General features: G+C 31.6%; 2 protein-coding genes across 6 annotated transcripts; both read right to left on the bottom strand.

Moving 5' to 3' along the window:
- Positions 1-462: 462 nt before the first annotated feature.
- Positions 463-17,072, bottom strand: LOC135834403 (cystinosin homolog). Of its 5 annotated transcripts, none has more exons than XM_065348263.1 (12): positions 16,794-17,072; positions 11,022-11,112; positions 10,850-10,943; positions 10,587-10,760; positions 10,371-10,511; positions 10,184-10,283; positions 9,979-10,098; positions 9,729-9,899; positions 8,220-8,337; positions 8,028-8,130; positions 3,792-7,451; positions 463-1,610 (listed from the first exon to the last, which is right to left on the bottom strand). In XM_065348263.1, exons 2-11 carry the CDS (start codon positions 11,059-11,061, stop codon positions 7,340-7,342), a joined length of 1,173 nt encoding a protein of 390 aa, XP_065204335.1. In that variant the 5' UTR covers positions 11,062-11,112; positions 16,794-17,072; the 3' UTR covers positions 463-1,610; positions 3,792-7,339. The 5 variants fall into 5 exon arrangements, with proteins under 5 accessions (XP_065204335.1, XP_065204337.1, XP_065204334.1 ...); XM_065348265.1 differs by lacking the exon at positions 16,794-17,072 and adding an exon at positions 16,005-16,128; XM_065348262.1 differs by lacking the exon at positions 16,794-17,072 and adding an exon at positions 15,861-15,998.
- Positions 17,073-17,562: 490 nt separating this feature from the next.
- On the bottom strand, positions 17,563-23,321 carry LOC135834402 (golgin subfamily A member 6-like protein 25). The gene is made up of 2 exons (XM_065348261.1): positions 23,265-23,321; positions 17,563-22,216 (listed from the first exon to the last, which is right to left on the bottom strand). Exon 2 carries the CDS (start codon positions 22,145-22,147, stop codon positions 20,822-20,824), a length of 1,326 nt encoding a protein of 441 aa, XP_065204333.1. The 5' UTR covers positions 22,148-22,216; positions 23,265-23,321; the 3' UTR covers positions 17,563-20,821.
- Positions 23,322-25,469: the final 2,148 nt, after the last annotated feature.

Genomic DNA, 25,469 nt, shown 5'->3' with positions numbered 1-25,469 from the left:
TTTTGAAGCTTCCGGTATAATTACCTATGCATACCTACAGATTTAGGATTTTCATTACGAGTACAATCTTGCGAAATAAGAAATTCAAAAAAAAAAAAAAAAAACCAAAAGGATACCTAATGATTTTTTTTAGGTTGATATTCGAACGTTTAAATTTGATATACCTACTTGGATACCCACTTGAACATTAAAATTGGAAAAAAAAGATTGAATTCTTATGATAGATTGAATTATTTCAAATAATTGAAGATGGTGGTCAGTAATAGTTCAATTTCAAATCTAAGGATCCTTCAGAACGAAGAACGAATTACTTAAGTATAGGTAAGTGAAGCACAAAGAAATGACCAAACTTTGCTCACTGCATGCTATGGAAATTGAAGCTCAGATTGGTTTGAAAATATCAAAAGACACTTCTATGATGTTTAAGTAGGTACCTACATCTGAACAAAAAATGTAGGTAAGTATAGATATATAATTTTTATTTTTGATTCAATTTTATTTACATACCTACTTATTTTAATCTAGTAAATTCAAACGGGATAATTTTTTGAGGTCTACATAATGGACATAAAAATAAAATAATTTTAAAACTTAAGTATTTTTAGTTTCTCATCACTAACATGCCTATTCATCATAAATTATGAAACTGTGAATCATCGTCGGTGTTACGAAACGAAAGAGTATGTCCTAATGGAAAGTGTTGGCGCATCTGTCCCAAGAAATTGAACGGACATCTTAGTTAGGCGGACTTAATACAGCAACTTCGTACTCTTTGTACGAATATTCTTTGCCATAGAGTGAAATGTATATTGACTGGCCCATGGGATATATTTTTCCAAGAATCATGGCATTGCTAGGAGGATGGAATGCTCGTCCAACATAAAATTTGTGTATTCCTTCTTGCGCTCCTAAAATTGCATTCGGGGGTATATAACCATTGGATGCACGAATCCAAGAAACTGTACAGGTGCGGTTTTCTTTTTGCGCCACTATTTCTTCTCGTTTTTTCAAAATTTCTTCCCTTTTTTTCATTTCAGCTTCAGATTTTTCAATATTTTCTTTACTCTGTTTGACTTGTTCTTCTTGTTCTTTGACGAGTGTCATTTTGATTTTCGTTTCGTTTTCTGCCTGAACAACGCTTTGTTCTTTTTTCTGAACCTGAGTTTCTCTCGATTCGATCTTTTCTTCTTTATTTCTGAGTTCTGCTGCCGTTTTATCGATGGATTCTTTCGTTTGTTTGAGTAGCTCCTCTAGCCTTTCTATTTGATCCTTTTGTTGTTCAACCTCTTCTTTCAGACCCAATTCAAGGTATTGTTTTTCCATCTCTTTCATCTGGATTGATAATTGAACTTGTACTACCGATATCTGTTTAATTAACTCGACGAATGATTTTGATAGGGATTTAGATGCGTTTTCAGGAACAGCGATTGGCCTAATTGATTCACTTATGGAATGCAAATCAGAATTATTCTCTTGGAATCCATGAACTGAGATACTCAGAAACGCCATAAAAATGGCGAAACGAAGATATGGCTTGAAATGCATGTCTTTCAGCTGGCGATTATTTTCCTTGGCTGGTTTTCACGTTTATTTTCAATTTTCTGGTTATCCTGGAAAATGAATAGAACACACTCGTTAAAAAATTGTGGATTAATTTTTTTTTTAACCCACCATTAGTTAAGCAAATAGGTAGGTATGTATTTATGCGAATGGGTAAGTACTTTGTTAAATTTTTCAAAGATTCATTTTCCAACTAGATGTAGGTACCAAACGAAAATTTGGCAATTTTAAGTTTGGAAAATGGGTTAAGTAGGTAGGTATTGAAAATTCAATTTATATTTGTATTATAATCACGGTAAAAAAACGTAAAAGTTGTAGAGGAGAAGGTACAATTATGGACCCAGGTACAAATATGGACCCCCATGGTTTAGTGTACAACTACTAGCGCTAAGGTCATGCTGAGTACTAAAAATTATACAAGTAGTGTATTATCGATGATCCAAGTACTTAATATTTCGGATCCATGCATACTTGGGTGTCTCTCATCAGCAATTTGTTTTTTTTTGCGCATTATTTTCTTCCCAATGGAAAATTTTACAAGTTTTCATTCGGTAATTCATCAACTTCAAATAAAGTTTGGAAAAAAAATTATTAGCGAAGTAAGTACCTAGCTTACAATGAGTACTTTCAAAATATACTTTCATATTTGTCTTTACTTCAACTGATTTTCATAATTTTTTTCATTTTTCATAAACTGAGCCGATTTTTTGCATGGGTATAAATATGGACCCCTAAATTTTTTTACCTAATTTTGATTCAATATTTTTTAGAATGTCGAGAAAAGTGTTATTAACAAAGAAGACAAGTCCGAAGTGTCAAAAATGAGACCATGATTTTTTCATTTTTCATCAACTTAGTTAATTTTTTGCATGGGTATAAATATGGACCCCTAAATTTTTTTTCCATCTAATTTTGATTCAATGGTTTTTAGAATACCGAGAAAAGAAGACAAGTCCAAAGCATCGAAAAACATCTTTAAATAAATTTTTGTACAATTTTCTGAAATTTTTATTCATTTTTTGAGGGGGTCCATATTTGTACCACTTCATGTCACTTTTCTAAATTTCAAATTTCTCCGTGAGTTTTCAACAAAAAATTTTTTTTTACGCAATATACTAGAGTTTGGCCTTTTAAATGGTATATTCGAAAAAAATTTTGATAATTTTTTCTACCCTTTAAAGCCAAAAAGCTAGAGAGGGGTCCATATTTGTACCTTCTCCTCTATGTACTTTCACTTGCTAAATCCACATAATTGTGACAAAAAAAAAAAAAAAATTACCAAAGGAGATCTGATCTCTTTAGCTAAGGTGGAAAATTCCGATTGAAACATGTTTTTTGAGTGTTTATAAGTAAATTATGTAGTTCCACTGGGTGTCTGCCCATCTACTTATAAAGCATCAAAATTATTTGAAATATTGTCAGAAAATAAATTGATGAAATTGCACGAAAATTTGTGAAATTCAGCGAAAACTTGATCAAATGACACGAAGCTATTTTGAAAATCATTTAAATCATTTAAAACCTTCAATAAGCAATGGAATTTATTCATCAAAATTCAAAAAAAATTCACAAAAATTACAAAAAAACGTTGTTCAAATAAGTATGTTGAAATGATTTGTTTTTTTAAATATGTAAATGTACATACATCCTGCGGAAAGTAAAAAAATAATCAAAAGTCATCAAAAAACTGATGAAATGCCAGAAAATTTAGTAGTTAAAAACTTATTGAAATTATGGTGAAAAAAACTCCAAAATCAATAAAAATTGCCAAATAGGTAGGGGCTGACAAAATTTCATGGTTTTGCAAGGTCTAACAAAAATTGCATTAATCATCTTTAAAACGCGTTAAAATCAAAAATTATACTAAGTACTTAAAAATATGTAGGTAGGTAGGTAATTATTTAGAGAGCACTAAAATTGTTTTAGGTAAGAAAATACGAAAAACTTATAAAATTTTTAGAACAATCCTACGAAATATATTCAATGGAAATTGTACATGATTAAAACAAACATGATACTGGAGTACCTACTTAAAAAGCACTAAGATCATTCAAAAAATCAAAATTTTGAAATTTTAGCAAAATTTGTCCGAAAAAAACGACATTTTCAAAGAAAAACCATCAGCTGAGATCAACCAATCACTATAATTCTTTATTCTACTCATGTATAGGTAGGTACTTAATGGAAAGTCATGTTGAAGCGAAAGTGAGTATTTATGTCGAAAAGCTTACCTGATTATTTCAAGAAACAGCAAGTAAATAGGAGGTTCAAAACTTCCAGTAGCAGAATTTGATCTTCTCACAAAGCACAACGTTGGTAAATCAACGAATGTGTAAGATTATGAGGATTTAAAATTCGCATTTTATATTCCAATTTCTCTCCCCCCCCTCGTTATCGTACTTCTGCGAAAAAAGATAATATGTATGCCGTCGTATATTGGAAGTACAAATAATAGTACATAGGTATGTACCATACATATGTACATATAACAATTATGTTGATTAAGATGATTCACATTCGATACACACAAGAATAAGTATCAATTTTTCATGAAATGTTTATTACGAGAATTTTCTTTCAAAAGATAATGTAAAAATTATCAAAAGAGCACCTTCGAAGAGTTCGGTACCTAATTAGGTGTATTTTTTTTCCTTCGCAGAATTTAATTGGACACTTCGATAGGTAAGTATTTGATGGAAAAAAAATCGAAAACAGGGCCAATTGTTCATCTACGCATCCAACCTACTGACGTCAAAATCGTCAATTTAAAGTAGAGACTACAGAAAATTTCACATCTTATTTTGAACACCTTATTTTTGAAAACTCAACTTCTCTGTCCAAAAGTAGCCATTTTAAAATTGAGACAATCCAGAAATGGTCACTTGAAATATGAAGAACAAAATCTCACCAAATTGACCTGTAGAAAGCTAAAAGAGAGCTTTCGGGTTGATATTTTGCATGGAAGGTGGGTACAATAGATGAACATTCATGGAAAGTTTTACAGCACTTGCCCTTTCCCTTCTTGATAAAATCCCCCTTTATGAAATTACAATCAAAATTTTTGGCTGAAATTTTAGTACCTACCTATTTTTGAAAATTTCAACCTTTTTGTCTAAAAGTGGCCATTGTAAAATTGCGAAAGTCTAGAAGTGGTTACTTGAAAAATATAGAGAACAAAAATTTCACCCAATTGACTTGGAAAATTGAAAATTGGATAATTTGCCTAAAAGTCACCCATTAGATGTATAATAATGTAGGTATCTTCTGGGGAAAATTTAGTGTTTTTCACTTTTTTTGAAATTTACAAACTGGTCAGAAATTCACTTTTGGATTGAACTTCTGGAATTTTGGGGTAGGAAAAAAACCTAAAACTTGGGAGAAGGTTTCCAATCAGCATCGTCTAAAGCTACTCAAAAGTTCTGAAGTTCTTTATTGTGTCTTTTAGCGTTTAGAAATTACTGCAGGGATTTGAAAACTCGCCGCAGGCTCCAAAAAAGTCAAATTGAGATTGTTTTCGAGTCTGGTGATCGTATATGTAGATAGGTACAAGTACTCCAAAAAATCTTTTCCCGAAAAACCACATGTTAAATACCTCATTCAAAAATTTTATATAGGTAGGTAAGGTCTAGGTACACATTTGAAATTTTTCACTTTCTATGAAATTTACAATTTGATCAAAAAAAGTTCATTTTTGGCTTCTCCGGAGTGATTTGAAGTTTTTTAGAAAAAATTTTAAAATCTTCAGAAGCTTCAGAATGGCTCAAAACTAGTAACATGCTGATGGCTGATGTGTGTGAGTTGAATTGGAGGAATTATTTACATTGGTTCATTTTCTGAAAAAAAAGTTATTGGTACTTGAAACAACATTTCTGGGCTTTTTAAATTTTCGAAAATTTCCCAAAGATCCAGAAATGAAGTTTAACCTCTGAAATTTTTGTAACGGATCACTTATTTTGGGTACCTAGACCTACGTTATTAACGAATTAATTATACCATAACATGGAAAGATATCTTTTCCAATTTCGTGGAACATATTGGTAAATAAACTTAGGTAGCTTATCGGAAAGAGGCGAAATTATTATATGTACGAATTTATAAATCTACCTAATCTTATCATATTTTTATTCGTGTTTTCGAAGAAAAATACGAGTGATTATGGTGCATAAGCACCTACATAAATAAATAGGCAATCAACAGTTATAATGACTCAAGTGAGTCATTCAAATATCGAATTCTACAAAATTTTAATCAAGCTATAATGTTAAAATTTTCTATAGCTTTATTCATGCTTTATAAGGTACATACTTAGTACCTAGGTAATGGAAAATGATTTCTTCCAATTCTCTGTAGGTATATCTACCTAGGTACATTAAAGTTACTACCTATAGTATTTTTAAATCTGTCAGGAAAGCATTATTCCTTTTCATCAGCACAAATAATCGACAGAAACACATGATGTGAATAAGAAAGAAGATGGAAAGGAGAGGATACACAAAAAGGAAACACAATAGAAAAAACAAATTTTTATATCCGTACACAAATTTCACACGCCCAATAAGGGCCTTTAATGGCATATAAATTAAAATGAAAACGTATAAAATAGCAACAAAAAACATAGAAAAATCAGTACAAGTGATTATTCAATTACAAATAGAAAAAAATTGTCAATTTATATCTGTGGTGTTTTCGCAGTCAAAGAAAATGCACAATTTTGGTGTATGTGATGCTTTGCCTCAACATACTGGCAAGAGAGTCTCGTTGTTCCTCACTATAGAGAAAGTCTCAAGAATTAAATGTTTTTTCAATAAGTTAATTTCTTTTCTGAAAACTACCTAGATTTATATTTTTCAACTGGATTTTCACATCATTTCAAGTGTCACAAGCGTCATATCAAATAATCTTAGAACTTGAAAGCACACTTGCATATCTATGATTGAAGTTGAGTCACTGGGAAGAAGGGGCTAGAGTGGCTGAATAAATTAGAATGGGTAAGCACTGAACTGGTCCCCATGATATAAGCATTTCAAACATTGACCAATGAATAATATAGAATGGAAAATTTAGAAAAAATGATGGAAACATGCTAGTGAAGGTAAAACTTTAAACCAACAATAGGCAGAAATTTTTGATTTGAAAATTATCCCCTCTATTTTGCTTATATGTACATATATGTACCTAAATGTTCATGGAGACAGTTGGAAACACTTCAGATTCCTTCTAATGCAATGTTTAACACAATTTACAACTTGATTTGTTGTATTAAATGCTCCTTGAGGAGATGAAACAGGATACTACCTAATATGTAGTAAGCTCAAGTAGCTCTAGAGCCTGGACATTCAGATAATTCTAAGTAAAATCTTGTATTTTCTTTGTTCATGTTCATGAACACCAACTATTGATCAAAACATACTAAATACTGACTAAATTGCTTGAGTACCTACCAAACATTAAGTCAGATGTGAGAGCACTGCTTCAGAGCATCTAGCATCAAATTACTCCTTACCAAACATTAAGTCAGATCTAAGAGCGCTGCTTCAGAGCATCATGCTTCAAATTACTCATTTTCACATGCAAAAGTACCTATACATGATGATGATAATAATAATAAGTAAATTCTACATCAATAAATTACATCGATACAGTGATTAAATATATAAATACTATGAGACTTTGGTGATGATCTCACTGAAAATGGCGTAGTTTAGGAACATCAATGATGAAAACTTGAAAGACTCCGGTACACATGAGATAGAAATAGAATTGAGATCCTGGTTACCAATCACGTTGTCATAGAATCAGCATTACTCGTATTTTGATCCATTACAGGAGGAGATGTTTCGATAGGATTTTGAACACTGTCATCGATGATGGGTTCTTCATATTGGGTAGTTCTATAAAAACACAAATGCAAGATTAGATTTACTCACACAAAAACAATTAATATCAATAACTAAGTTAGGTTAGCCCATTCAATTCATAATAAGCAAGCCAATTCCAATCAAGCAAATAAATACAGCTACACATAAACATGCATAATATGGATTATATGTATAGAGGTGCTTTTTCAATTATTACACGAAATGGAAACAAAACTACCTATGTAAAAATTCGTTTATTACACAACAAATAACGATTACTCTCGTCATCATACAAAAAAAAAATATTAGAAAAAATCATGTAAAAAAAATGAGTGCAGAAGAGGTAGGTAACAATTTTTCAAAAAATGCAGCATTTCAATCGAGGAAAAAATAGGTAACGATTCGTTATTCTTAGAATATCATTAGAGACAAAGTTATATAAATGGCAACACAAATACATATAAGTGCAACTATGTACAAGGAGTATGATTCTATAAAGGGTTGCTTTTTCTGTAAAACAATAATTAGGTAATGTAAGCCAAACAGTGTTAAAAAGGTGAGTATCACAACATTATTTCGAAAGAGAGCTTTCATTTTTCATCAACTGACCTGTATAAAACGTAATGCTGGTAGAGGAACAGAGTATCAAAGGCTATTGAAAATACACCTAAGCCAAATTTCGTTGGATCACCGAATATCGATTCCCAATCATCTGTAAAAATAATGGTTATTTTTAATTGAGGGTTTTAATTTAAAAATAACGATAAATATAGTTCTGATGAAGAGATAATCTATTCTTACTGTAATTATATCCATTGATTAACATCTGAGCTATGCTAAACGTTCCTCCAGTAAAATCAAGTATCACATTACCAATGCACCAGCCAACGGTGCTTTTTCTGGTATAATTCATCACAGCCTGTGGGGAAAAAAACAAAAATAAAGATAAGTCTCAAGTAGGCAGACATTCAAAAACAAGATTAATGAGCTATTTCATGTTAAATTGGCCCAATCTCATGTTTAAATACAAAGATTTTGCTTCTGAGTCAAAATTTTTTGGTCAAATCCCTTGGAGTCAAAATTGCTCAGGACTAGATACTGTGACTTGGGGAAAATCTATTTCTGGAGTTTTAAAGAAGATTGAGAGTAGTTTTGAAAATAGTCACCAAAAATTTCAAAAGTTCAAATTTGGGCTTTTTTGAAAGCTGGATCTTCAAAAATGAAAAAAAAAACAGGAACTACAAATTTTTCTTCATGGAATTTGTAAAACGCAGGGGGAGGGGGGAGACAAAGTCCCAAAATTTGGTCAACATGTAAAGAATGTCAAATATTGAGTGACATATCATTTCAAACATTTTCAAGAGCACTGATTACGAATATGAACTCACTTTTTTGAGTTGATCTTTCCAATGCCCCTTATTAGCTTTTTAAATTTCCTAAAATTTCATGGGACAAAGGGACATAAATGGTTTGTTAGGTTTTCAGGAGCGTTAAATTTATGAATATTAGCTTGAATGGGATGTAAAGACCATTCGAATTAGAGGTCTTTTTTCAAGGAGTTTGGTCTATTCATATTTTTACATTTGATCATTGAAAAAGCAGAGCCTAAGGGTAATTTACTACTTAAATGGATTTCAAAAAATTTTCAAGAGTTTTTTTTTTGATTTTTTGGGAAGTTTGATTGAAATGAGATTAGGGTCAGATACCTCTGAGATCTTGATTCAGGAAAATTTCATTTTTCAGTTTCAATGATGAAAAACTAAATTCATTTTGATGTAAAATTTTTGGAATTTTACCAAATTTTTGAAAACAAATTCCAAAAATAAATATAAAAGTGGCCAAAAATTTGAATTTATGTACTTTTTTGCACAAGTCTGATTGTCCTCCAAAATATTTTTTTTTTTTGTTGAAAAATGTTTATTACAAGTTTTCAAACTCCAACCAAAATTCCAAAAGTTCAAAAATGAAAATTTTTCAAAATTAAAAACCTTTGACATTTAACCCCCTTTTATTCCAAATTTATCATGGTGAGAAATTGTTTTCTTCCAAACAATCAAAGCTCTAAATGAATTTAAAAAAAATTATTGATGTGTTTTGAGGCATTAAATTTTACTTTTCCAGTTCCTTGAATTTCTTTGGGCGTTAAAAATTCAAGTATGAACTTATTTTTGAAGTCGACCATTTTCTTTTCTTTTTTTTCTTTTCATTTATAAAAGCAAAATCTCCCGAATCAGTCTTCAATACATCATTTGCAAATTTTACAATTTTCAAATTAATTTCAAAATTAATATTATTTTTATAATTACCAACCTGAGGTATATATTTGATTATCGTTACTGATAATTTGATATAGGAGCAATAATATAAGAAATCCAACCAATGAAGGACATCAAAAAATGCCGCCGCACCGGATGCTGCTACAATACACGTATACACCAAAAGGATTAGTTTGGCAATCCTCGACACACATTGGTTCGACCTCTGTGAAAATGATAAATATTTAGAATTCTCATCAACTGAGGCTACAAAAGTGCAATTTTTTTTCTTCAAAAATACAAACCTCGTAGGAATAACATTGGTAAATAACTGCCACTGATGCGAAGAAAGCGTGTGTAGAGAAAAATACATCGTTGAATTCAACTGGATTTAAACCAGTAGGATGCCTACTGAAGTACTCTTTCTAAAATGTGGGAGAGAAAAACAAATATTATGGAATTAATTCAACGAATTATTTAATTTTAAACCAATATTTGAGTTAAGTTTACTTGTATCGATGGGATATATTTCATTCCAATGTTATAAAACGAGTATAAAAGGTATCCGGCGATATTCAACGTACAGAAATCAAAGTTTAGTCCAACCACACTGCGAAAAAAAAAAAAAATGAGTCAATTTTTTAGGAATAAAGACACTGCATTTTCTCAAAAGTCAATAATAAGATGGTATAGGTACCTTTGACGACGATAATTGTCGTATATTTGAGGATAAAATGAAATAGACCAAGCACTAAAGTAAATCCAACCTACGATGAGGGCAACTAATTTCAAAACAGCGATTTTTCCAACGAATACATGCAGAACAGCTTCATCATCTCTGCAATCATTGAGTTGCTTATTAATCACAAAGTATTTTAATACTTATAAGTTATCTGCTATAAGAACACCTTACAATAAAGTAGAGTTATCGATTCTAGCTAAAATCGAAGTGAATCCAGGCTCTTTTGCACAAACATGCACATGCCACCTTGACTCAGTAGTGACGTTGATTTTCTCTGGTTTCACTCCAGCTACCTTTTCAAATTCAGCTTCTAAATCGATGGTACTGTTATGCCTCAAAGTAGAACTGAAACATAATTCCATAATAAACTCATACTTATTTCAAAAATAATGTACTCAATCTTTGTAAGGATTATTATCAATTTTCGTTCTTACTCAGCTACTAATTCGACAGTGGAACATTCAGTGATGAGAGGTTCGATAACACCAGGTTCAAAATGTATGGAACATGAAGCACAGGATAAGATCGCTACAAAGAACAGAGAATAATTAATTTTATTCGTTGATTTAAATTTGTAATAATGAAAAATGTGAAAGGATAACATACCTGAAGCAAGTATCACACGCAAACTTAAACTTTCATACATGTTTGAAGCTTTTTAATCACACTAGGAATCAGGAACAACGATAAGTATCATCTGAAAAAATACACAAATGTTTTAAAATTGACTTCAGATTATTTACAAACGTCGTCAAACTATAAATTAACACAAAAAACAACGTTGAATATGAACATAGTGGTGTAGAATTCTTACTAGTTGGGACTACATACTTACTCAATTTATTATTACAAGGTAATGAGTTCAGAGGATAATCTAGACCACTTTGCATTGTGGAGGAAATACTCCATTTGATACTCATGACAGTTTAATCTCTTATAATAATTACTTTAGTAATGAAATAGATGAAAAAAATGTACAATTTTTTAGTGTGTATAATCATGTTGTGATAAGAAAGAAGCTCACTGATAACGTTTGAACTTGATGAAGCAGTGCTGCCATTTGAATGGAGGAAAATATCTATTGAGGTCAATAACGAAAGATTGGAATCATGATCGTAAATTTTTTTACTCTTTTGAAGTTTCGAGATAATTATTTCACGTTTATGAAAACAAATTGCGAATTTTTGCGAAATATTTTGAACTAATAGTGTTGAATTTATCCTGGTTCATTGTCCAACTCATAATAATATTAGGTAGAAAATCACGGATAAGAATTTAAAATTTAAAAAGAATGAAAGAAAATTACTTATCAACAATGTTGCGCTATTAATGACGTTAAGTAATAAAAAAACGTCAGCATAGGTGAGAATTTTTCCTTATTTATCAACTTTCAAGAACGTATCATAATTTACAACACAAGTGCATGCACACTTACTTAAATTGAAGACCACTTCCCTCTCATATAATAGGTACCTACATAATTACAAGAAAATAGACTGATGAAGTGCAATTTAGCAAAGAAAATTGATTTTTGGGCAAATTTTTTCACAAAAAGTAGCGCTCTCTCTAATTTTAAGTAAAAAAGAACTGTTGTAAGATTATTCAAAAATGACCTTGTGACCTGTCAAAATAAGTTAAAATTTTATGAGAAATTCAAATATTTCCGCAGACTTTTTTTTTGACCATTTTAGAAGAATTTTGAAAGCCGAAGTGAGCAACAATTTTTAGGATTTTTTGAAAAAAGTACATATTATATTATGATCGATGAAAATTGATTACAATTTGGGCAGGAAATCAAAAATTTCTACTGAAACTTCTTTTGAGCACTTTTGAAGAATTTTGAGCACATTTAGGTATTGATTACCGGTATTTTTGAAAAAGTGACTATTTTACCAATCAGAATACCTAGATTCTAAAATTTTGGCAGAGAATGATGCATTTCTATAGAAAAATATTTGAGCATTTTTGAAGAAGTTTGAACTCCATACTGACAAGGGAACCTCTTGAGGTGTCCGCCTCCGATTTGAACAGGACCGCGATTTTTGAAAATAGCATGTTCTAAAACCCCCAAATCCAAATTTTCAGCTGCCCAAGTTCATTTTTCGATTTTTGGCGAATTTTTGAAAATCCAAAATTGACTATTGGTGATTCATGCTTTTTTTATAAAAGTACGTACTTGATCAGTAAAAATGTTCAAAATAAGTCCTAAAACTGATATTAACCCCCCAAATCCAAATTTCGCCATTTCCAGCCATTCTGGAGCCTCCAGTGCGATTTTTCAATTTCTCCAAAATTTTCAATTTGCTCCAGAAGGCGTGAATATGAAGTTGGGCAGCTAAAAATCGAGTTGTGTGTTATACTCGACCTGTTTAACGAATTTATCCACATTTGAGCCGATTCTGGTGGGGACACCTCAAGAGTGGTTTTTTGACCAGCTTTTTTTCAAAATAAAAATATTCAAAAATCAAAACTTTCCCGTTTGCGAGAAAATGTTTGAAATTTGCGCGAATCGCTGTATTTTGAACACAACAAACCCCATGAGGCCGAGTTCTGCCATTTCCAGCCATTCTGGAGTCTCCAGCGCGATTTTTCAATTTCTCCAGAATTTTCAATGTGCTCCAGAAGGCGTGAATATGAAGTTGGGCAGCTAAAAATCGAGTTGTGTGTTATACTCGAACTGTTTAACGAATTTATTCACATTTGAGCCGATTCTGGTGGGGACACCTCAAAAGAGTGGGTTTTTGACCAGCTTTTTTCATAGATAATAAAAATATCCAAAAATTAAAGGGAGGCCCAAGAAAGGCTGGAAATGGTGAAATTCGCTCTCGTGTGGTTAATTATTGACAAAGTACAGCGATTCGTGCAAGTTTCGAAAATTTTCTCACAAATGAGGAATTTTTGGTTTTTGAATATTTTTAGTTTGAAAAAAAGCACAGAACTTTTGGTGAAAAATCAAAAAAATTTATTAAATCATTTTTAGCATTTTTTAAGAATTTTGAGCCCGAAATTGGGTCATTATTTTTTTAATTTTTTACGTGTCATTCCATCTGTCCAAATTTACGCAAAATTTCACCATAAAACCGGAAATTTCTTCCATGATAATATCGGAGTTAAAAATCAAAAATGACTGTCAAAACATTTTTTTAGTGCACTTTTGAAGATTTTAGAGTCCAACATTAGGTCATGATTTTTGGAATTTTTCAAAGAAGTTCCATGAAACCTACCAAAGTGGGTAAATTTTTAGCAGAAAATCGAGAAACTTTTATCGAAACCTTTTTTGAATAGTTTTCAAAAATTCTATGCCCAATATTGGGTCATGATTTTCATACTTTTTGAAAAAATTCCATACGCAAGACGTATCAAAATGGGCTATGATTTTAAGAATAAATAAATCATAGGTACCTATCTATCGAAACTTTTTGGTCACCTGATGACTAACTTTTGCAAAAACCTCCAAAATCATGACTCAATGTTTGGCTGAAAATTCTTCGAAAGGATTCAAAAAAAGTTTTGATGGAAATTTTTGATTTTCTGCCAGAAGTTTGACCCATTTTTTTTTTTTTTTTTTTTTTGATGGGCCACATGACAAATTTTTCAAAAATTCCGAAAATCATGACAATGGCCCAATTCTGGGGATCAATGTATTAGTAATTCAAAAGTGTTCAAAAAAAGTTTCGATGGAAATTTCTCATTCTCTGCTGGAATTTTAACCCACTTTAATGAGCCACATGATACATTTCTTAAAAATTCCGACAATCATGACTATATGACCAAATTTTTGGGATCATGTACAAGCAATTCAAAAATGTTGAAAAAAAATTCGGATGGAAATTTTTGATTTTTTGCCAAAATTTTAAGCCTTTTTTATGGGTCTTATGAGACTTTTTTCAAAAATTCTGAAAATCATGACTTGATTTTTTGGGATCAATATGTTTCAAAAATGCTCAAAAATTACCTATTTATGGGTACCTATTATAGATTTTATTCCAAATTTTTCACCCAGTTTGATGGTATGAATGACATCTTTGTGAAAAATTCCAAAAATCAACACCCAATTTTCAGCTCAAAATTCTTCAAAAAATGTTCAAAAAACATTCTCGTCAAAATATTTAAATTTCTTGTGAATTTTCAAGCCAATTTGACGTGTAGCGTGACACTTTTTGAAAAATTCTGAGAACCAAAGCCAAATTTTGGGCTGGAATTTCTTTAAAATGCTCACAAAAAAGGTTTTATTGAAAATTTTTGATTTTATGGCGAAATTCGCAAATAACCCATTCCAAATCAAGACCAGTTTCAAGCTCAAAATTATTCAGAAATGCTCGAGAATTTTTTTTTGAAATATTTTAATTTCTTGCAAAATTTTAACCGAGCGTTTTGATAGGTTGCATGCCACTTTTTCGAAAATCTCGAACAATATGAACCAAAATCCATATCTATAGCAGGCCAACTAAATTTTTCAGGGCCCAAGAATTCCCACCAATTTTGACCACCAGAGTACTTTTCATTAAAAAAAAATTTAAAAAAAGTATTTTTTAACTAGGTACATGTACTTAATCGGCGTACCTTGTTAATGAACTCTTTCATTGATATGCCTAATAGCAATTTATATCCAAATAAGATGATAGCAGTACATCGCCTTGAAAAAGAAATACTACCTTCAATTCTAACTAGGTAATCGATGGTAAATAAACTGTTGAACTTGAGTACCTACTACCTACCTTAAAACTTTGACAAGTTTTACACAAATGTGAGAGAAGAAAATCCTTCATAAAATATTTTTTCATATACCTATCCACAATCTACACAGATACCTACGTACTCGAGTACCTATATTATTAGGAATCCGTAATCAGACAACTGAATGTAGAAATTAATATTTTTTTTTTCCTGGAACTGTCTGTCTGACAAGTCATGAAAAATCTACTTCCATTCATACGATTCACTTTGGAATGGTTTAGTTCGCGATTATGTAATCTTTGGTGCAGGTGTACGTCTAACCATTTTCTCACTATTAGAGTTACTTTTCCAGTTATTCTTCACATTTATATGTACTTAAAATGAAATTGGCCATAAATTAATAGCTAATCTCGTAAAATTGAATCAACCAATGAAATTGAAGAATAATTTTTTTGCATCTCATCCTGACTCGAAATGATAGAGGTAATGACTAGGTTGGTGGAAATAGTGTGTGTGTTTTTTTTTTTTTTTTTTTTTTAAGAAAACTTGATTTATATGTAATTTAGTGCTTATTGCTGTAGAAAAGTAAATTGAGGATTGGGAGAGATTTTTCAAGGACAATAATTTTTTCATGACTTTCACTTGAAAAAAAAAAAAATTAAGTGAAGAGGGAATTATTATTAAAGAAATAAAAAAATGAATTTTAAAATTTAAAAAAAAAAACGAAAAAACAAAAACAAGCCAACACGAGAAAATAAATCCACATACCAGAGAAACGATGTCCAAAAAATAAACTCAACAAAACCACTCATTAAACTGAACCGAACACTCGAAGATTTTAAATCGAAATAAAGTTCGTCAGTAAGTTTAAAAAAGAAAATTATTATTTCCAATCTAGCTCTCAATAGTTACCTTATGGTAACAGTTTTCTCGGGTGCTTAAGAATTACAATGCGAGCATTGTTAGTTTACATGCATTCGACTTCCAAACCGAGACTTAAACGAGGAGAATAATTACGGTTTTTACCATATTACAGTAATCCATTTAATCTACAAAGAATTGCATGTATCATTTATCGAACATTAGAAAGCTGATAAGGATATCTGACCAGTTTTAATTATACAATTAACATTATTGGTAGGTAATCTGTTTTTTTTTCTTTTTTTTTTTTTAAATCGTAAATCTATGAAAATGGATATCTATTGAATTGTTGAACTTGGTTTATATGAATTAGTGATGTGGGTGAGTGGAAGAGTTAGGAGGTGAATATTTCTTTGCAATATAAATGAATTGTCTATTACATTACATACGAGTAGACCAAGTGTTCGAATCATGGGTAATTTTATTTTTTAATAAAATAATTACGTCTTTTTTTCACTCCCTATCTCACTCAGAATTTTATAGATTAGGTATTATTAAAATTGATCTCAGACAGAATAAGTAGGTAAGTTTTTCTTCTGATATTTTGAGAAAATTACAGTGAGAGAAAATTTACACGAAAAATAATTATTCAAGTTACAGTAAACTTCGCTTAATGTTATAACGTTTGTCCCAGCCCATTTTAATAACATTAAGCGACTTATAACATAAACCGATTGAAATGTAATGGGATATAAAAGATCGGGACCAGACGATTTTAATAACATAAAGCGATTTATAACATTAACCGTTATAATAATAAGCGAAGTTTACTGTACTTACAATTTAGACGACCGACTATTCACATCTTCATTCTTCATGGCACATCAAACCATTAAAAATTTCAAAACAAAATAAAATTCGAACAACTCCGAACAGTATGAAAAATGACACCGGGTATGTTAGTCAGCTATTTGAACAGTTGGTAACAATAATGCAAAATATAGGCGCTATTTATTGTCGAACAGTCGGCAAACAGGTATCGAACATGTAAGAGTCAAGGCCACCCATGCATAGGTACGAGTAGGTATTATGATACGAGTCTTTCATATTTTCAAAAAAACCTACTTATACCCATCTTACTTATTGAATGAAGATAACGAATTTGAAAATATTGTCAGAAAAAGTCTCCGTAGGTAGAAGGCAATTGTAAGTAAATAAATATTCAAACTTTAAATTTCAAATACTTGGAATTGGATACTTGAGAATTTAAATTGAAAAAAAAATCAGATTGAATTCTTATGGAACGAATCATTTCGAATAATATCGAAGATAGTGGTAATTAATAGTTCGATTTTCGATTAATTACGTTCTTATAAGAATATTAATTGAATTTAAAAAATGGCAATGGTATTGTGAAGTTAATGATACGTGAAATTTTACAGCTCATTTTGTAACTGATCTGATAGGTACAGAATATCAGATTCTTTGATGCTGCTCTCGTTTTTTTTTATTTTCATATAACTTGGGAATTTTTATCTCTTCGTTCTCGGAATTTTTTCTGTTATTATTCTGTACCTACTGAGAAGAGGTAGGTAGTTGAGTGACTGCCTACTTGATTTCGTGAGTAGAATATAAAAATAATGCTGAAGTCATACGTACTTCAGGTTTTTTTTTTCACGAGGGACATCATTATTTTCCATATTATCAAAGGTTATGTTGATTATAGTATGGATAACACAATTAATCAATGCGATAATTTCTACCTGTGTTGTAGCACATCTGCATCTGCCTATCTAGTGTTATGAACGAAATGTTTTCGTTTATGGGATTTTTGCATTATCTACCCAACCATGTATAGCATAGCGAGGAGAGAGGAGAAGAAAGAATAGATTGAGGTACATCGACTCACGAGTAGACCAACTAACTATACACGTGGTCTCAATCAACTTTGTAGTTTGTTATGATTTGTTCTTTATTAAATTACGTATTCGTGTATTTCTTGGCGATTAACTTTTACTATACGTTCAGCAACGTGGGTCAATAATTACCTAATTATTAGGTGCAATTAGTTATTCGCTAATTTTTGATCATTTTTTTTTCTTGAGATAACTAAGGTACACTTAGATAAGGCTATGGTATTTTTTCATTCTTCATTCAACCATCCACGAATTATTTAGATACCAAAATATGTGCCTAATTATCCAAAAGTATATGCCTATTGTAAATTGTATTAAATAAAATGGATTTTGCTGACACTGGGCAACAATTGGGAGCTTTTTTGTGTTTCGGTCGGAAATCTACTTAATCGATATATTATTGGACCCTAAAAAAAAACAGAGCGAGTTTTTTAAATTTGAGTTGTATATTTGTGGCCTGGAGGAATAATCAAAGTTGCGAAAAATGCCATTTTTGTACTACTTCAAAAATTCATAGCGACAGCTGGCCGTATTGTTTGCAAAAAAACGAAGGGCATTTATCTTTCTTCTTAATATTTGAAATACGAAAAATTCAATTTGAACTTTAATTTATTCATGTGGTTGCAATCATTTTTAGCTTGCAAAGTTACTTTCAAGGTCAATTTACTGCTCAGGAATTTAAAAAAAAAATCTATAGCATTCATCTCCAGAATCTTCACCTGCAGGCTGCATAAATAAGTAGAGGAGAAGGTACAATTATGGACCCAAGTACAAATATGGACCCTCCCATGGCTTAGTGCACAACTACTAGCGCTATGGTCATGCTGAAAACTAAAAATTATACTAGTAGTGTAGTATCGATGATCCAAGTACTTATTTCAGATCCATGTATACTTGGGTGTCTCTCATCAGCAATTGTTTTTTTGTGCATTATATTCTTCCCAATGGAAAATTTTACAAGTTTTTCATTCGGTAATTCATCAACTTCAAATGAAGTTTGAAAAAAAAATTATTAGCGAAGTAAGTAGCTTACAATGAGTACTTTCAAAATATACTTTCATATTTGTCTTTACTTCGACTGATTTTCATAACTTTTTTCATTTTTCATAAACTGAGCCAATTTTTTACATGGGTATGAATATGGACCCCTAAATTTTTTTACCTAATTACTTTTGTTAGACTGTATACCTACAAGCACGTATGGTAATAGGATTGAGGATGAGAAATATTCCTTAGCAGGTGAAAGATTACCAGTAGCCTTATACGGCGCTTTGTAATATCAAGAAGGAACTATTTGCACTTACCCCTTGCTAGCTCTGCAGCTACTACAATAGTGTCAGACACGTCAAGATAAAGACTAACCAATGTATCAATTAGGCTCATTTTCATGAAATAATAACACATTGGTGAGTTTCTCCAATGTAATCGTTGTATTAAATTACATTCTCTTAATTATAAGGTTTTCTCAAATGTATACTTTCACCAATTTACAAATTCACCAATTCAAATTCACCAATTAGCATAATTAGAACAGAGACACTATGCTTGACCGCCTAATCACGTTTAATTCACCAATGAAAACTTAATTAATCATAATGGCACGACAGGGCAACTAAGATGAAGTGCTTGATTGCTCTTAATCAAGGTACAACTTAACCAATCCCTAAAAGGGGCAAACAGGGGATAAAATACACTTTCAAACGATTAAGTTGAAGGAAAGCGGACTAAATGCTCAAGTCCACCGATTCATAGATCGCACCTAAGTACTGGGCTGTACTACACTCACGTATCTACAACTCGACCAATGAACAAGAAGTGATTTCAAGATTGAACCTAGCTAAAGTTATACCTAAAGCACCTAAAAGTTCCTAAATCGATCTTGAAAGCTGATAGGCTCGCGCTACTTTTACCAAACAATGGGGGAAATATAATAACCAATGATATTACAATGACGCAAATGCGAACTCCCCGCCCATATAATAATATTGGCGCAGACCCCCTGCTGGGATTCAATAATACTTCAAATTCGCAAGTACCTACATCTTACCTTCATAAATCAAACGATCCCTAAGTTGTCAAGACCTAAAGGATGGAATTAACCAAGTCTTATTGGATCTTCCCCAACTTACGAATCATTACAAGATGCACTGAGAGGACAGTGAGGCCATAATGCCACCTTACACTTTTGATTCAATATTTTTTAGAATGTCGAGAAAAGTGTTATTAACAAAGAAGACAAGTCCGAAGTGTCAAAAATGAGACCATGATTTTTTCATTTTTCATAAACTTTGCCTATTTTTTGCATGGGTATAAATATAGACCCCTAAATTTTTTTCCATCTAATTTTGATTCAATGGTTTTTAGAATACCAAGAAAAGAAAACAATCCATAGCATCAAAAAACATCTTTAAATAAATTTTTGTACAATTTTCTGAAATTTTTATTCTTTTTTTGAGGGGGTCCATATTTGTACCTACCACTTTATGTCACTTTTCTAAATTTCAGATTTTCCGTGAGTTTTCAACAATTTTTTTTTTTTTTTTTTAATACTAGAGTCTTTGGTCTTTTGAATGGTATATTCGAAAAAAAATTGTTGATAATTTTTTCTACCCTTTAAAGCCGAAAAGCTAGAGGGGGTCCATATTTGTACCTTCTCCTTTATACATACATACAAAAACTTACAAAATTATCCGTTTACCCCTCAAAACGTATAGTTAGGCCGATTACCGCACCGGAGCCTATTTTTCCCTTTTTCAAAATAGGTAAGTAGGTACTAAACAAAAATCTGAAAATCAAAAGTAAGGGAAATTAGTTTACTTAAAAAAGTACAAAACAATACGAATGTGGATAGGTATACATTTTTGAAGTAGTGCAAAAACGGCCATTTTCACAACAATGAAAAAAAAACATTAAGTACGAAATTCAATTGATTAACAAATAATAACTCAGCAATCATTGGATCAATTCGTTTATTACTGCAACATGGTACTCAGTGTGGCAGGATTCTTGTCTGTTGAATGGAACACACAAGGATTTATGCTTCGGAAGCAGTTTTCCAGGAACCCACACAGAATCCTTAACCATCGCTCGTCCAACATACAAATTTTCTCCTTGATCGTTATGTCCTCCTAGAATTGCATTCTGAGGGAAATTACCATTCCTTGCAGGAACCCAAGAAATCGAACAGACATTTTGGTTATCTAATACAGCAACTTCGTAATCTTTGTACATAAATTCAGAGCAATGTAAGTTGGGCTGTATTTTCCCAGGAATCAGGGATCCGCTATGGTTTGCTCGCCCAACATACAATGTTTCGGTTCCTTCTTGTCCTCCTACAATTGCATTTTCAGGTACACCGCCATCAGATGCAGGAACCCAAGAGACTGAACAGTTACTTTTTTCTTTTTGCTTCAACTTTTCTTCTCGTTTTTGCAAAATTTCTTCTCTTATTTTGATATCAGTTTCAGCTTTTTCAATACTGACTTCCTTCTGTTTCATTTGCTCCATCTGTTCTTCTTCATGTTTCTTAACGCGTTCTTTTTCTGCAGAGAGTTCAATTTCTTTTTTTTGTAGAGTTTCTTCTTGTTGCTCCAGCAAAGCCTCTTTAAATTTCGTCAACAATTTAGTTTTATTGACACTTTCTTCCTTTAGCTCAACTAGTTCCACCTGTTTAGCTATTTCAACTTTTTGCAATTTTATAGCTGCTTCTGTTCGTTTGAACTCCTCTTCCAGTGTTTTTAAACGTTGCTGCTGATTTATTATTTCAATATGTGTTGAGTTAATACTTTCTTCCCTCTGTTGGACTTGTTCATCTTGTTCTTTCACAAGTTTCATTTTGATTTTGATTTCCTTTTCTGCCTGATCGACGCTTTGTTCGTTTTTCTGAACCTGCGTTTCTCTCAATTTGATCTTTTCTTCTTTATTTTTGAGTACTGCTGCTGTTTTATTGATGTATTCTTCCTTCTGCTTGCATAGGTCCTCTAGCTTTTTTATTTCATCCTTTTGTTTTTCAGCCTCTTTTTCTTTCACACTCAATTCAATGTCTCGTTTTTCCATCTCTCTCATCTTGATTGCCAATTGAACTTGTACATCCATTATCTGTTTAATCAACTCGACGAAGGATTCTGATAGGGTTTCAGATGCGTTTTTAGGAAGAGCAATATACCTAATTGATTCACTTATGGAATGCTTATCAGAATCATCCACATGGAATCCATGAACTGAGATGCTCAGTAACGCCATAAAAATGATGAAATGAAGATTTGATTTGGAATGCATGTCTTTCAGCTTGACAATTAGATATATTCCTTGACTGATTTTTGTTTTCCTTTCAATATTCTGGTTATGCTGAAAAATGAATGAAGCGCTCATTAGAATTTGAAAATAGAACATTGTAAATTAAATTTTTAAAAATCCCAACATTGGGTAGGTATTCAAGTGAATAGGTAGGTACTTTGTTCAATTTTTCAAATTTTCATTTTCTCACCAGATACTTAGGTACGTACGTAATACAGTTTTGTAATCTTAAGGCGAAAATTGGCTTATTGAAAATTAATTGATACTTATTGAAATAGGCATAGGTACAATCTTGAAAAAAAGTCGTAAAAATCGGACTTTAACTTTCTGAATCCATATCTATAGGCCTACTTGGAATTGTGACGAAAAAAAAACGAACAAGAGGAATTTCTCTATAAGGTGAGAAATTTTGATTGAAGCATGTTTTTTGATTGGTTATACTTAAGTACCTATAGTTCCTCTAGATACCTACTCAAAAAATGCTAAAAAGTGGCATTAGCCCATGAGGGAAAAATATTGAACACGTGACACCACTCGAAATGATCGTCTTCGATTTGAAAGGAGTCGAAATTTTTAAAAAGGACATGTAGACTGGACCTTCCTAACCATAATTTTAGCTGCACCAGACAATTACTATATATTCAGTAAAAAAGGATGAAAATTGATCTTGGAGCTAAAATCAACCCTCTCCAACCGAATTCCACCAATTTTTTCAGAATGCGTCGAAATAGATTTGAGCAGGTAAATTCGAGTCGTGCCTCACTATTGACCTATTCAACGAATTTATCCTCATTTAGGCCGATTTCCTAGCGAGCATTTTAGAGTACCTACCATCCCATGTTTTTTTTTGACCAGCAATCAATTTTTGGTCCAATTTGATTTTTAAAAATTCACCAAACATTGAAAAAGCAGAAATATTTGAATGAATTATTTTAATTAAAAGGGTTTTCAATTTTTCTAATGATTATACATAGATAGGCGAGTATTCAAAAATTACCATTAGCTGGGATCAACTAATCTCTATTATTTACTACATTACGTATACTTATCTTGAAGAGAGAGTGAGTATGGAATTGAAAAAAATTAGCTAGGTACCCACCTGATTATTTCAAGATGCAGTAAATAGTAGGTACAAAACTCCTAGCAGCAGAATTTGCCCGATTGGCACATTTCTGGTGATATCTGACTAATCATTTCTGCAGTCAGAAATTGCCGTTTTGACAGTCAGATTCGCAGTCTGACTACAATCAACCAATCAGAAACAAGTATTTTTTTGAAATTCCAAGATGGCGGTGACTCGTCAGAAGACTGAGTGGAGATCTGAGCGTGGATCTGACTAGTCAGATCCACACTCAAAACCACAGTCAGATATTGCCGTTTTGGCAGTCAGAAAATACATTCTGATTGATATGTGGTCAGATCCCTATTCAGATGCACTGTCTGAAAAATGCCGTTTTGCCAACCGGGTGATCTTCTTGCCACGAAACACCAACGTAAATAAACGAATGTACACATATAAGATCATATACCAGACTACAACTTTGCATTTTATATCTCAATTTCTTTGTTGCACTTTTTTTATCGAACTTCTGCGAAAAAAGATAACATATCCCGTCATTTATATTAATTAAGATAATTCATATTCGATGCACACAAAAATAGGAACCTACCTATCAATTTTCAATGAAATTGAGTTTACTACAAGAATTTTATTTTTAATTAGGTATGTAACAGTAACCAGACTTTCCTACAAGACAAATATATTCAAATTCAAATATATTTATTGCAGGTCACAGCATTCGCTGCATTTACAATGTCATACAAAAAGGTACTTACTAATAGATACAGGTACATAGGTATGAATAACAGTTAGCATACAGGCCATTTTTAATATTACATACATTTATAGAAGGGTTTAAAACGATAAAAATTATTGAAAATTTAAATTTAAAAAATAAAAAATAAAAATATAAATGAAATAGAATAATGAAAAAAACAAGTAAATAAAAAAAGAAAGAAAAAAAAGTAAACTTATGAGTTTAGCTGCAGCATTTCTTCAACATCATAGAACGCATATCTCTGTAGCCAATTTTTCAGCTTCTTTTTAAAAAGGTTTTTGGATTGTATATTTTTTAGTTCTTGTGGTATTTTATTATAAATTTTTGAGTCCATGAAATCAACGTTATTTTGCATAATTTTTGTTCTTAAATTTTCACCCATTGCCAAATGTTTGAATCTAGAAGGGACCTTGAGATTTATTATTCCATTCTTTATCATAATACACAGTTGAAGTATGTACTCACAGGGAGCTGGCAGTATGTTATTTTCAATAAAGACTGGTTTACAGGATTCTCTTGGATGTTTTTGAAACATTATTCTTACAGCTCTTTTTTGTATTACCCGTACAACAATGACCATGCTAATTTCGATCCGTCACTTTTGGATGCCACATGTCGATGTGAATTTCGACCCTGTTCGAGCTAATTGTCGATGTAATTTTGTCGACTGATGTTGATCTACATTCGTGTCTACAATTGGCTCCACACAGGGTCGAAATTCACATCGACATGGGGCATCCAAAAGTGACGGATGTGGATGGATCGACATTCACATCAAAATTTATTTGAGTTTAAAAATTTTTAATTTTTTTTTCCAAAAATTATTTCCTCTGATGTGGCTATTGCTAGTGCTGAAAACAGCATCCATGCGAAGTCCACTTCCGAAGAAGCACAGACGAAAAGTCTGTATAATCAAGAAGTTCAACAGAAATCCCTTATATCAAAGATGGTGCAATACTTTATCTGCGAGTGCTAAACTAATCCATTTTCATGTCGACATGTCGATGTTAATGTTGATGTGAAATTTGACATCAACAAATACATCCACAATATCAACATCATATTATCTACAACTCCAAACTGCGGAAAAGTGAATAATTTCATCAATTCCCTAAAAAATTTGTTTTCCACATTGAACAAGATCATATTTTTGAATGTTTACTAAAATTTTAAACACTAAAACAGAAATTTTAATTCTGAAAAATTGGTCGACATAGTTGTAGATGTAAATTTCGAGCATCGAATTTTACATCTAGTTACATGTCGAGATGGCATGTCGAGGTATCAGAAATAATGAGAAAATTTCGAAAATTTTCATTTACCTGGCTTTTAGTTTTGTATGGACAGAAGATTCCTACTAAATAATTAATTGATCACTTTTCTATCATGTGTTGGAAAAAAACGTAGTTGATGTAAATGTCGACGTCGACAATTGTTGTGCGGGTAATAGTACAGGTTGGAGTAGA

The sequence above is a fragment of the Planococcus citri genome, chromosome 2, assembly GCF_950023065.1.
Source record: "Planococcus citri chromosome 2, ihPlaCitr1.1, whole genome shotgun sequence".
In the NCBI taxonomy this organism is placed as follows: domain Eukaryota; kingdom Metazoa; phylum Arthropoda; class Insecta; order Hemiptera; family Pseudococcidae; genus Planococcus; species Planococcus citri.
This window is presented reverse-complemented; position numbering and strand designations above follow the sequence as displayed.